General features: G+C 41.2%; 1 protein-coding gene across 1 annotated transcript in view; it reads left to right on the forward strand.

The window, feature by feature from the left end:
• Position 1: 1 nt before the first annotated feature.
• PDZD8 (PDZ domain containing 8) overlaps positions 2 to 12,910 on the forward strand; it is a gene marked incomplete at its 5' end in the record, with an annotated part of 58,807 nt that continues 45,898 nt past the window's right edge. The window contains one exon of the mRNA XM_018078499.2: positions 2 to 543. Within this exon, the coding sequence (XP_017933988.2) occupies positions 2 to 543 (542 nt within the window). The remainder of the gene's footprint in view (positions 544 to 12,910) is intronic.

The raw sequence follows: 12,910 nt of genomic DNA on the forward strand, positions 1-12,910 counted from the left end.
CCTCAATGCCATCTTCCTCTTCCTCTTCAGGGAGCTCAGGGACACTGCCCTGGTCAGGGACTGGGTCACCAAGAAGATCAAGGTGGAGTTCGAGGAGCTGCTCCAGGCCAAGATGACGGGGAAGGTGCTGGAGGGGCTCAGCCTCAGGGAGGTCTCTCTCGGCGATGTCCTGCCCGTGTTCAAGTCGGTGAAGCTCATCCGGCCGGTGTGCTGCAACGAGGAGGGCTGTCCCGAGGAGCTGGGCTTCGAGGTGGACCTGGAGTACAATGGTGGCTTCCACCTGGCCATCGACGCCGACCTGGTCTTTGGCAAGTCGGCCTATCTCTTCGTGAAGATCTCCCGGGTGATGGGGAAGCTGAAGCTGGTCTTCACGCGTCTGCCCTTCACTCACTGGTTCTTCTCTTTCATGGACGACCCCGTGATAGTGTTCGAGGTGAAGTCCCAGTTCGAAGGGAGGCCCATGCCCCAGCTCACTTCCATCATAGTGAACCAGTTCAAGAAGGTTATTAAGCGCAAGCACACCCTACCCAATTATAAAATCAGGTAAGATGTCCTGCGACCTCTGTTACTGGGGGTGGTGTGCAACAGAATTGCTGTTTTGCTCTTAGCAGGTAAAAAGAGATTTTTGTGGGCATTTCTGCAGTAGGGGTACTTGTCCATTGCTTGTCTGCTGTCAGAAGCTTTCCAGGAAGAGAAGGATCGTTTTCCATTTATACCAGGTGAAGAAGCCATTGCACAGTGAGGTTGTGACATGCTCTGTACTGTGTGTAACTAAATGGCAGAATTAGGAGGTGTCAAAGATTTTCGGGATCCTGTCAGGTGTCCGACAACAGGACCATGATATCCCTCTTTGGAAGAGAGAAAGAACGGCTTTGCAGAGAGTGTCTGTGGGTTTGGGGTGTCCTCCATAGCTCCCGCCACTGGTGAGCCATCTGGGCAGCACTTGTGGCTTACACTCACCTCTAGAGGTGAGGTGGTTGTTGCCTAATGTGACAATGGGTAAAGTTCTGGCTCTGAGGAATCCTTTTGAGATCCTATGATATATGCTGTCAGCTTCTCTACTGGTCTGCTTAATTTCTTCTGTAACTTGGGTGAAGTCTAGAAGTTAATAAGAGAAATATTACCACTACTGTGGTAAGTAAAACTTTGGGGACCTCTTGGGGTTTTTTTTCCTTCTTTGTATGGTAGTATGTTTTCTTTTACAAATGTGCACATTGCAGCACAGAGTGCATTGTACAGTGAATATAATGACATGATCAGTGACATTTCTGGAGCAGAAGTGGCAAGGGACATCTTGACTTTGATTCCACACTCTGGTATTGAATGTCTTACCACTGTCTAGGTACTGTGTTTCTGTTCTGTGTCTTACCACTCTTACAATACCATCTTTCCTTTCTCTTTTGTTTGTTCTTTGTAGCTTGTGTTATGTGTTAAGTGAGGATTTTTGTTTTGTTTACCACATTCTTCTGCAGTAAGCCTTTTTCCTGAAATTCATGAGAGATGAGTAGCTGAAAATGCCTATTTGAATTTTGAAGTGTAATTAGCTCAGTAGTGATGTAATTTTTAGAGCCTTTTCAGCTGGTTCTCCTGCAATTGAGTTTCTAAGAGTTCTCATGAAAGTGGATTTGTAAAATATCCAAGATTTGGACAGCTCTGACAAGGCAGTAAGTAGTTTCTTTGGGTACTGTGGTGGTCCTGTCAGATTTTGAGGCACTGAATGGCTCTCCAGAAGCGAGCAATCCCTGGGAAGCAGGGAAGCTGTCAAGAGCAGGTTTGTTTCAGTTCTCTTACTTTTTTGGAAAGAGCCTGAAGCTCTTTAACTGTGGGGAAGGGCCCTAAGGAGAGGCTGGGATAGCACAGTCGTGGTGCAGAGCACTCTCGGCATACCTGGGAAGAGCAAGTACAGCAGATGGACTTTACACTCCCTTGACAGCAGGTGAAGACAGACACCTGCATTTTTCCTCTGACAGATACACCTGGACAGTAAGGTGCTGTCATTTAGGTAGAAGGAGTCAGTTTTCCACGTGTTTCTCAAACTTTCTGCCCCAGAAAGAATGACTGAGGCCTGTGTGAGCCACTGGCACTTAAAGGAACTGGGAGGGAAAATAAGGAAAGAAGCAGAATGTGGAACCTGAGATAGAAATGTGTGGAAATGTGAGGACAGAAGGTAACTGACACTGATATATGAAGTATAAATTATTATAAAACTAAAAAGAATTAACCGTTAATTTAAAATGTTCTCTTTAGTTAAAGGAGTTGGACATTTATGAGTGCTTTAGAGGAAAATGCAGTAACAGTTGAATTTCACACTAGATAGTAGGCTGGTAGCATAGGGTGGCAGATGTTCAGTGAAACAGTGTCCAGCCCTGGGAGGGTGGTTTTGACCTTTAAGTTTTATGCCATGACCTCATCATGTCCTTCTGCCCCTCCCTGTTTGAAGGGGGTAGGCAGGACACTAAGCTTAATGCTACTAATGTCGTTGTCTTGAGGAAGGAAGGTCGGGTCACTGGTGTCCTGCTGTGCAGAGCCTGGCCTTTAAAACTTACAGGGGGAACATTTAGCTGTGCCCAGTAGCACAAGGTCTTGTGAAATACAGTCTAAAGCCATGTATTCTCCACCAGTGTCCCCCAGGGGAGTTTAGGCAGGTGGATCCCAAGGCAGCAAGGCTTGGTAACAGCTGAGTAGTAACAATACTTTCTTATGTGGTGGCTGAGCTGAGAGCTGAGACGTTATGGTTTAGATGGTGTTTGGAAAATCAAGTACCCTGCTGATAAGATACAAAACTTGGTGGTTTAAATAGAATTTGTAAGAACACATTGAATTTGGGAATATGATATGTTAATATATTCCATAGCAAAGAGTATATAGGAAGAAGTCAGGAGTTTTTACAACTGCTTTTACAACTGTTACCTTAGAGTTTAAAAGTTTCTCATCTGCAGGGAGTGTGATTATCCTCTCCTCATTTGTTTTTCCTGTGGCCTGTATGCCTTTGTTTAAATATTTGCATCCATGCATAGCTCAGAACTTTTCTGAGGTCTCCCTACTCCTGCTCAAGTAACTTTGTAAATAAATCTTTGAATAGCAGTAATTACAGCCTTGTAAACAAAAGCACTTGGAGTGTGAGGAGTTCCCTTTTCAGCTGGTTAAAAGGGGCACTTTGCTGCTCTGTTCAGATTGGCTCTCTGGTTTCCAGGTTGAAGTTCACAAAAGAGTTTCATCTTGTTTCAAGGTATTAATTAGCACTAAAATTAAAAATATGCCATTTTCTTTGTCTTTTGTGTTAGGCAACTTATAGATATTATTACTTGGTAGTGAATGGCATAAGAAGAGAACTTTTGTCAGTATTTGATCATCCTGTAACTAAGGTTGTGTAGCAGATCCCCACCTCCTCTGGTATTTAGTTGTTAAATACTGTATGAAGAAAGAAAGTATCTTCATGTGTGTTGTCTGTTGCTACAGCCAGATTACTACACATGTACTTCTGTATTCCTTCCAGTTCGTACAAAATTAATGCAGCAGAGCAGTGATTAGTAAGTTGATCTTCTGTATCACCCATTGCTAGGACTGGCTTTGTGTGATGTGCATAACTGCAGCTGGAAAGGAGAAAAAGGCATCCTGCATTCCTGCTGCACTCCTGTCTGTAGGAAAGGCAGTGCAGCCTAGTAAGTGCATTTAAAGTTTGTTTGGCATTTTATGCACATTTGTCTCTACAAAAGCAATTGTCTACTAATTGAAAAAGAAGGGATGCACTTTGTCTAAACACGTAAGTAGTAATTTGTGTTTTATTCTAATAGGGTGTGTTTTCTCTGGCCCTTTAATAAATGTGTTTGTGTCTGGCAAAACACCCTATTATGAAGCTGCTCTGCCAGTGAATGGGAATTGCTGTCTTGTATAGTAGAATTTGATTACATCCCTGGATGTAAGGCTGCTGCTAAAATCCACTGAATGGTAGGCTGGGTTGTTTTTAGTTTGGGGTTTTTGTTATCACTGATAAAGGATTTGTGCAATTCAACTGATAATAGCAACAGTTACTACTGTTTTGTAGTTAATGTGTTTCTTGTTTTGTAATAGAAATGCAAACAGCTTTTCTGAAAACATTTTTGTATGTTGGAGCAGTATCTTGTTCAGATGTGGGGAAGATCTAATATGACCATTTTTCTTCTCCAGTATACACAAGTTCTGCTGCATTTTTGAGAGTGAGATAACTGAATCACTGTTATTTCTTTTTTAATAGCTAGCCCTAATGAATAATTGTAGGTATCATTTATTTGGCTCTACGTACTCCAAACTCTATTTTGACTTGAATTAACTGTTTCAATTACATTTTTTTTTTCAGTCCTAAGTCAAGTGGACTAGTGGGTGGAACTTGAGACTGAGAGTGGAAAGCCTTGAGCTCCCTGCTGGCTGTGATGTTTTGCAGAGTGGCCCCAGCCCCAGCAGCTGTGTTGCTGTGCCCAGATGTGCAGTGCTGGCACTGTCAGGGCTGTATTCAGTCAGTCTGGCACCCGCCCAGCTCTCCTTGCCGCTGTATTTGTCACGCAGGTTTCTCTCACTAGAGAATGACAAGGAATGCTGGCAGCACAGAGTGGAGTTTGTTTGTTTGGGTTTTCATTGGATACACTCAGACAGTTGTTTAGTACTGTAGACATTGTTCATGTTGGTTTTAACTTTCTGTGTCATGGCTTTTAACAGTAGGATGAAGTGGTTAACACTAAGCTGCAGTTCTGCATTGCCATAGCAGGTTTGGGATTTACAGACACATTTACAGAACTGCTTCAGGTGTCTGTGTCCTTGCTTGCTGGTGCTGTTGCAGTAGTCATGTGTTCATCTGGATTAGTTCTCTGATGAGCTGTACCTTGCTCGTTAACCTTTTAATAATCTCCTTACGGTGGCAACCTTGATATGCCCCCATCCCATCAGGTGTGTAGGTACAGGTAGGGAGGTGCTGTGCTGTCCAGCCTGTTCTTAACTGTTGGGTGGAGTTTGGCTGTTTTGAACAGGGCCTGGTCTCGCTTGTGTAGATTTTGGACAGCTTTGGGTTTTGGGCTCTTTCTAGGCAAAAAAAAAATACACTTTACCATAATGAAAATACAAAGCCCTTTGTGTGTATGTGGAGGCTGAGGAGGAAGTGCTTGCAGTCTTGTCTCCCACCAGAATTTAACTTCCTGGTATTTCTTAAGAAAGGATGTGAAAAAATATGACAGCTGCTGGTTTTTTCTAAATGTAACATCTTGCGAGTTCATCCATTTAGATGATCCATTTAAGTAGATCAGGTATTGCCTAAGCAGTGAGTCAGTCCTGTGTATTTTAAGAATACTTTGCTTCTCAGTTTGTTACATTAAAAAAAAGCTAAGTATTGATACTAGCCTGTTTTGAGAAACTGTACTTTATTTTAAAGCATGCTACCACAGAGGGGAATGACTTTCTTTTTGTTAGAAGTAACGTCTCAATGAATTGCTTCTAACATTTCTCTATTGGGTATTGAGATGACCTCATCTGGTCCCTTCCAACATGAATTATCTTGGGAACTGATCGTTTGCAGTATAGTTAGTCATGGTTAATAGTTTTATGCTTTATTTGGAAGCTGGGGCTATATTGAATTTCACTGGGAAGAACAATTAGACAAGCCTATTTTAATTTACCATTATAGAATGCAATCTGAGAGTTACATAGCAGTTTCTTGGTTTTGGCAAAACTTAAGCCAAGAAGTAATGTAAATAGCTATTGATTTGATTTTATAAGTTTTATAATAGAAATTACTTCATACTATGGTAATAGAGGTATTGGAAAAAGTATACAATTTAAAAAAGTATGTATTATTCATATGATGTCGTTATATGCAGAAGTACCAGAAATAGAGCCTGAGATTGTGACCATGTCTTAACTTCAGAAAGCAGCAGCCAGTAGAGAGACCTTTCTCAAAGGTTCTGCAAAGGGAGAGTTTTTTTTTCTGAATGATTTCTGCTGGGGTTGTGATATGAATCTCTCTTAGTAGTTAAATTTATAGGGCACTCCTGTTTGAAGTTCTCATTTCTACTGCTGCTGAAAGGAAAGAAGAGATCTTTTTTTTCCCTTTTCTTTTTGTTAACACCATGCCTGTTCTAGGTACAAAATCTTCTAGTGTTCCAAAGCATTAAAAAAGCTCCCAGGATCTGAGTCCTTTTCTGCTGTGCAAAAATTGATGGTAAAGCAGCACTGTGATTCTCAGACTGCTCCAGAGGTAATGCCCTGAGTGATGCCAGCACAAAGACTTGTTTTTCTAATGGCAAAGTGGTGCTAATTGGAATCAGTAGATCTGTCTGCAGGCAGTGGTTTCATGCTTGGAAGGTTGTCTTTGCAGTACATGGACAAGGGATTTCTCTTGTTCATAGAGGAGTTGGGTAAATGGATCTGTAGGCAACCTGACACACTAAACAAAACCAAACCTCAGAGCCTTAAATACTTTCCTTTTTTTCAAGGGTGCTACGTGTGTAGAAGGAAGCTTTTTGTAGTGCAGAGGTTTTTACTGTTTTTGTTTTGGGAGTGCTCTGCCTCAGGCATACAGTGTGTCTGAAAGGTCACTAAATACATCTTTCCTCAGGTTATATGAAATTATACGGTGCAAAGTATGTATGTAAATCTTCTTATGTAGCTGTCAGATTCAAAACCATTGGTTCTAGGGGTTTTGAAACATTTTTGGTCATCCAGCACTTCATGAGTTATCACACTGGAAAGATTTAATTATGAAAGAATGTCAGTTTGAAACTTGTTCCTTATACAGTCAGATTTAATGAGTGACCAGCTACATACCAGACATTTCCCAGTATACAGGTGGCATTCTTTTTGGGTTAAGAGTGAGCCTTTTCCTGTGGTTAGTCAACAGATCTTCTATTTTCTTAGCTGCAAGGGTGATGAACTAATACAGCACTGACTTGAGACGGATGGGTGAAGAAACTGAGACACCACAGGTATAGCTGGGGACAAAAAAACCCCTCAGCTGCAGGGAGAGATGGATGAAGGTGTAAGTTTTGTGATTAGTATCTGTATTTGCTGCAGATAGGAATCCAGTAAGCATTAAGGTTAATTGGAGTGACAGGAAAATAAGACCTCCTTCAACTTTTCTTACTTGAAACAGTATATAAAAGACTCTGTGCAATAATAATGAAAGAATATTAACTCATGTAGCACTTTTGCTGGATTGTATTTAAAAATTGCTTGATCTTAGTCCTGCAGTGCACATCTTTCATGTTGTTAGTGAATAAAGACTGTGGAAAATCCGATGAGATTTTTTTGGCTGTTGGTGTTTTGCACGTACCAGCATTGAGACCATGTTCATCTGGACTCTGATCTTCAGTGTTCAAACTGATCTTGCTACTCAGTGAGAATAAATATGTTACTTTTTATTCAATTGCCATCATCTGTGTTGCTTTCGATTCTTTTAAATAAAATATGAAATAAGCAGAAGCACTTTTTATTATTTCAGGGTAAATACAGGGCATACAGGAGTTGATCACACTACTGGACAGTAGGCATCTAAGAAATGTCCAGGTTTGGTTCCAAGCCTCTCTGTTGGAGCAGGTGGGTGTGTTCAGGCACTGGAGCTGGGCTATTCTGAATCACCTTCTCCAGGCTGTGTTATGATTTTTACACTCTGTGCATAGACACTGTGACTAATGTCCCCCACCTGTTACACAAACTGAACACTGCATTTGCCTTGAAGGAGATTATTACTTCCAGGGATAGAGACACGGAATTTACCTCTGAAAATATGTAGCTAATACATCTCTTAGTAGCTCATTTGATGTAAAAATGTATGAGCCTTTTGCAGAACCTGTTTTATATCTGTTTTTATCTATATAAACACATGAAATAGTTAATCTTTTTATTAGCGAATGACACTTGATCCGAAAGCTCCCAAATAGGCAGCCTGGGCAAGGCCAGTAGGTTTCAGTCATCAGTGAGGTGGAAGGGGTGGTGCTCCAGTGCTGGTGAAGCTCAGTCTCAGGCTGCTGCATTCACTCTTGGAGCTACTCCTGTCATGTTCCTGGCTTTCTGTGGGAAACTGCTTATCCTGCATTCCTGCAGAGATTGCCTGAAGTCACCTGATAAGCTCCCGTGTTTACAGCCATGTTCACACTTGTTTGATTTAGAACTATTTCAATATTTGGTTATTTTTGAGATTATTTTTCTTTACAGTATAGTAGAAGGCTTTAAATTTAAAACTTCTCCTAGGATTAATAAACTTTATTGTCTAAAATGAGTATGGAGAAAAATTAGCAACCCACATAGGTAGGTAATATTAATAGATAATTTGTGCCACCCCACTCAACTAAAATCCATGAATTGTAGAGCTACAAAAACCTTTGCATGATGATCTCAAACTGTACTTTCATCCAGTAGAAAGCAGTAATCCAATATTATACACGTTAGCTGGGAACAATTATTTCAAGAAGGTTCTATTCTGAGTGACGTGTGACTACCCAACTCTAAATAATTTTAAAAAATGCTGTCCTGGAAGTTTTATTTTGACATTTGAGGGTTGAAGAAGGCTTGTTCATGACAGTGGATAAATTCTCACTTTGGAAATGAGCGTGGATGCCAGTTTGTGTGAAGGGGTTTTGAGGGTCATTATTTTATAAAAATTTGTCAGGTTAATTGTGACACACTAAGCTGAACACAGAACTTACATCATTTATTTGAGTAGTTTCTGCTGATATCAGTGAGTTTCTGTTTAAAGAATTTACTGCTGGAATTGTGTTTATCTCAGTTGAGAGACATGAGTAAGATCCACACAAGTTTTGGAAGCTTTTTCCATTACTTTTTACTTCTCCTGTTTAACAAATGGCTGTTGTTTCACAAGCCAGTTGAATCCAGAGTAGAATTCAGACCTCCAAGGTATTCAATGATTCCAGCCAGGGTATATAGTAAATCCATGAAAAAATCCTGCAGCGGAGACTGAATTTGCCAGCGAGGTTTGTGTTGCACAGGCAGTTCCTGCAGCAGTGCTGGGTGCCCAGGCAGCAGGGAATGGTTGTGTCTGGGGCTGGAAGGAGGTGCTCCTCAATGCCCAGCCAGCAGGGAATGGTTGTGTCGGGGGCTGGAAGGAGGTGCTCCTCAATGCCCAGCCAGCAGGGAATGGTTGTGCCTGGGGCTGGAAGGAGGTGCTCCTGCATTGCTCTGCCCAACAAGGTGGGGTTGCTGTGCTGGGTTTGGTGCCTCCCGCTCCTCCATCACACCTGCCCAAAGCCATGTGGGTGCATCTGCTTCCCTGAGCATTCTTCCTTCTGGAAGGACTGCTCCTCTTGTGGAGCCTTGCCTGGGTTCATAATTCCTCCAAGGATTGGAAGTGCACCTCTGTTTACTGCAGGACCCAGCTGGAGCCTGACAGCATTTTAGACCTGTCTGTGCAAACTGCCAAGGAGGTGCTGGGTGTAGCACTAAAGAAAAGAAAGAGAGGAGGAACCTTACTTTTTGTGAGGTAAGAAAAAGGCAGGAATTGTTTTCAACCCTCAGCTGGGCTCTGGAGAGCTACTTAGTTATTTTTTTCCCCACTAGCTGCTGTAATTCATTTTAGCCTTACTATGAAATGGGAACAACTTACCTTTATAATGTCTGAATTCCCTTGTCCCTTGGTGTAGTTCAGCTGAGCTCTGTGCTGGGCTCAGCAGAGGGGCCATGAGGAGCAGTGTGCCCAGCCCACTCCACTGGAGCTGTTTCTGGTTGAAAAATACAGGAATTCTACTACAGCAATACAGTTCACACATTTTGGAAGACTTACAAGATGTCATAAAGCTCTGTCTGCAGTAAAGAGTGTATTACAGAGATCAGCTGATGATACAGTTAATCAGACTGTTACACATACTCAAAGACAGTAATTAATTGCCAGATATTACTAGCATAAAATTAAATTAGGATAATCATTTGGGAATTAATTTTTTTAGCAATTTTGTGTTGCTTTAACTGAAAAACTTACAGGGACAGTTTGAGATGTAAATGTACAAAATTATTTCTTACTTTCTGTCCAGGATTTTAAAATTATCTGTGGATATCTACTGGAAATCGTAACACTTGTATACTTTGTTCCTGACTTTCTTGACTGAGAGTGCTAAGCTTCAGTATATTTTCTTGAATAAATTTTAATGGCAACATAGTTATGAAAAATGCCCATTCAGTGTACAAATATTATGATCTACTTTAATAATGGCATTAGATACAAGATTATGTGTAGTAAATATCTTAAAGCATTATTCCTGTTTGCCTAAGCTAAAATAGGAAGAGTAGAAATGGAAGATCAGTCTTGCAGTGACATGGCAGAAGGCTTCATGGTAGCGTTTGAGTCACCTCTGGGAGTGATCTGGCTTGGTGAATAGTTCCTTAGTAATTAATCAGGATATGATGCAGTGTAATTCTGGAAACTTCAACAGTTGTTTTTTGTTTTTAAGAATAACTGCATACTTGCTAACAAAACTTGATGCAATATGTTAGAGGAAACAAAACAAATTCTAATGTTTCCAGGCAAAGAGCCCTGTGGATTACAAGGGGAGGTGGGGTGGGAACAGCAGTGTAAGTCAGTGGTATTGTTTTAAAACAATACCACAAAAACTCACATTTTTTTTCTTTTTTCTCCGTTCCTCTGAAGGAAGGGCAAATTAGAGAAAGTATCCAAATTCATGGTGAGTTTGGTAGGAAAAGATTATAGCAATTTGAGAAGCTGCTTCTTTCCAGTGTAATCACAAGTGCTTGCCATCAGTGATGCAGGATTTGGCAAGTGCAGGAATCTTTCCTGTTCGTTAATCTCCTGAGCCCTTCCTGTGTGTGACTGTGAGCAGCAGTGCCACAGGTCATGGCCGGGCTGAGCTGCTGTCATTTGGTCCCATTTACAGTGCAGGCCCACAAATGAAATGCTGTGACACCACTGCTGTCACCTGTGCTTGGGGCACGGGTGGCCAGTGCTGGCCATGGCCTGGTTCCCACCCTGCAGCCCCTGAGCTCTCTGCAAAGCAGGGCCGTGGGGAGTGCTGCCCACAGCTCAGGGGAGCTGTCACTCACCCAGCTTGGAACACAGCACCAGCTCCAGCTCTTTGGAAGGCTGCCGGGGTGGGAACTGGACCATCTTGTGTCTCGTCAATAGATAAATGTAGATTAAGGAGAAGCTTCTGTAGTTTGAGCATTTTTTGAACTTAACTGGAGGAGTGAGGATAAACCCTGGAAAGCTTTCATGCCTAGAATTCAGAACAGATACAAATATTTTTTCACTTCTGGCTGACAGCTGTCTGAGGCTGCTTTCAGCAGTGTTGTTTTCTCTCTAGGCAGTCTAAGAGATGCCATTTGTTTCATATGGACATAGGCTGGCCTTTAGAGGAGAGGATTAAAACTCTTGAGCTCAGTGAACGAGTCATGTCCAGAGCTTAGACTTCTATTAGAACATCATCTTTTTCCTCTAACCACTATTGCAGAGAGATGATGTTTGTAGGGACTTGAGACCTCCTTATGGGAGAACACACTGCTGAAGTGAGCAAAAGGCAGTATTTTGCTGGCATCAGTCCCTGGGATCAGTCCCTAATCCAGCTGGCTAAAGGTAGAGTTTTGGGGTGGCTTGTGTTTATTTGCTTATTTTCTGGTGTTTTTTTTTTTTTTCTGCTGCTGTTCTCCTTAAATGCCTAAAAGCTGCTTGCTAAACCACACCTGCTGCTCTTCCAGCCCTATGTGAACAAATGAACATATTCTGCATTTTCTGTCCCACCTGGAGCAGAGCCACAATAATTCAGGCTTTCTGCTTAAACAGGGCAATTTTGTCTTCATCCTGTTTGAAACTGAAATATAGCAGGATTTTGATCTCTTTCTCTTAATTTGAATCAACAGTTTGCTTCAGCTAAAAAAACAAAAAAAAAACCCAAACCCAAACCAAAAATACCACCTGAAAACTCTGGTCTCAAGCAGGCATTGACTGCATTGAGTTGACAAAGCTGTTTCAGTATTTATGGAATTTAGAATTTGGACAGTGTTCTTGAAGTGCAAAATAGTCTGTGCATGGTAAAATCAATCTTGTTCGTGCTCATAAGAAAGCAGTTTTGGTAAGTCTGATTCAAAATTTCTTTTTTACCTGTGGCTATTTCAGTCCAGACAGTAATACCATGTCTTTAGGACTCTCCTTCTTGAATTCACAATGACTTCTGTCATATATGCAGGGAAAAAAATCTGCTGTCTTTTTGGAAGCATGTACTGAACTGTTTCCATTTATTCTTGTCGAAGTCAAGAACAAATCGAAGTTTTGTAATTGTCTGTCTTGAGTGTCTGATTCAAGATGTATCTCAGAGTTACTGAGAAATGAGAACACTGTAGCTTAAGAATCTGGAAATGTGTGAAACATCTTTGAAGAAAAAAGGGAATAATAAAATCTTTACCTTTTCCTTTTTTTCTTTTGAGGTCTGGTTACAAAAAAAAAAAAGACTGCTCATATATTGAGAACTTGTGTGTAAGAGCCTCCCACGTGTCTGGGGCAGAATGTCCTGTAACACAGTGGGGGGGTACTAGATCTGATTTGAAGTTTACCATAAAACTTCCTAGAAAATAAACATTGTCTTATTGCGATGTTTTTCAGGCTGCTTGTAAACCAGAGTTTCATGGGTGTGAGTAAAGCTGAAATTAGTAGATGTCTATAATGAATAAGAGTATAATTTGAGTTATTAAAGTCCCCTGACTATGAATGCTGACACAGTTCTGCAGCATTTTCCCTGTGGAATTCTCCAGTGGCAGCTGGAGAATTGCTTTTGCAGAGTCTTTTAAAAAGCACAGTACTGCTAGTTTTGGCTGGTTGGGGTTTTTTTCTCAAAAAAAAGGATGAGTTCCATTTTTGTATCTTCAATCTGATATAAGCAGTTTACATTAAGGTGATTATGCCTCTTTAGGAGTGGATTGTAATATTTCAGAA

The sequence above is a fragment of the Manacus vitellinus genome, unplaced genomic scaffold, assembly GCF_001715985.3.
Source record: "Manacus vitellinus isolate BGI_N305 unplaced genomic scaffold, ASM171598v3 scaffold_40_pilon, whole genome shotgun sequence".
In the NCBI taxonomy this organism is placed as follows: domain Eukaryota; kingdom Metazoa; phylum Chordata; class Aves; order Passeriformes; family Pipridae; genus Manacus; species Manacus vitellinus.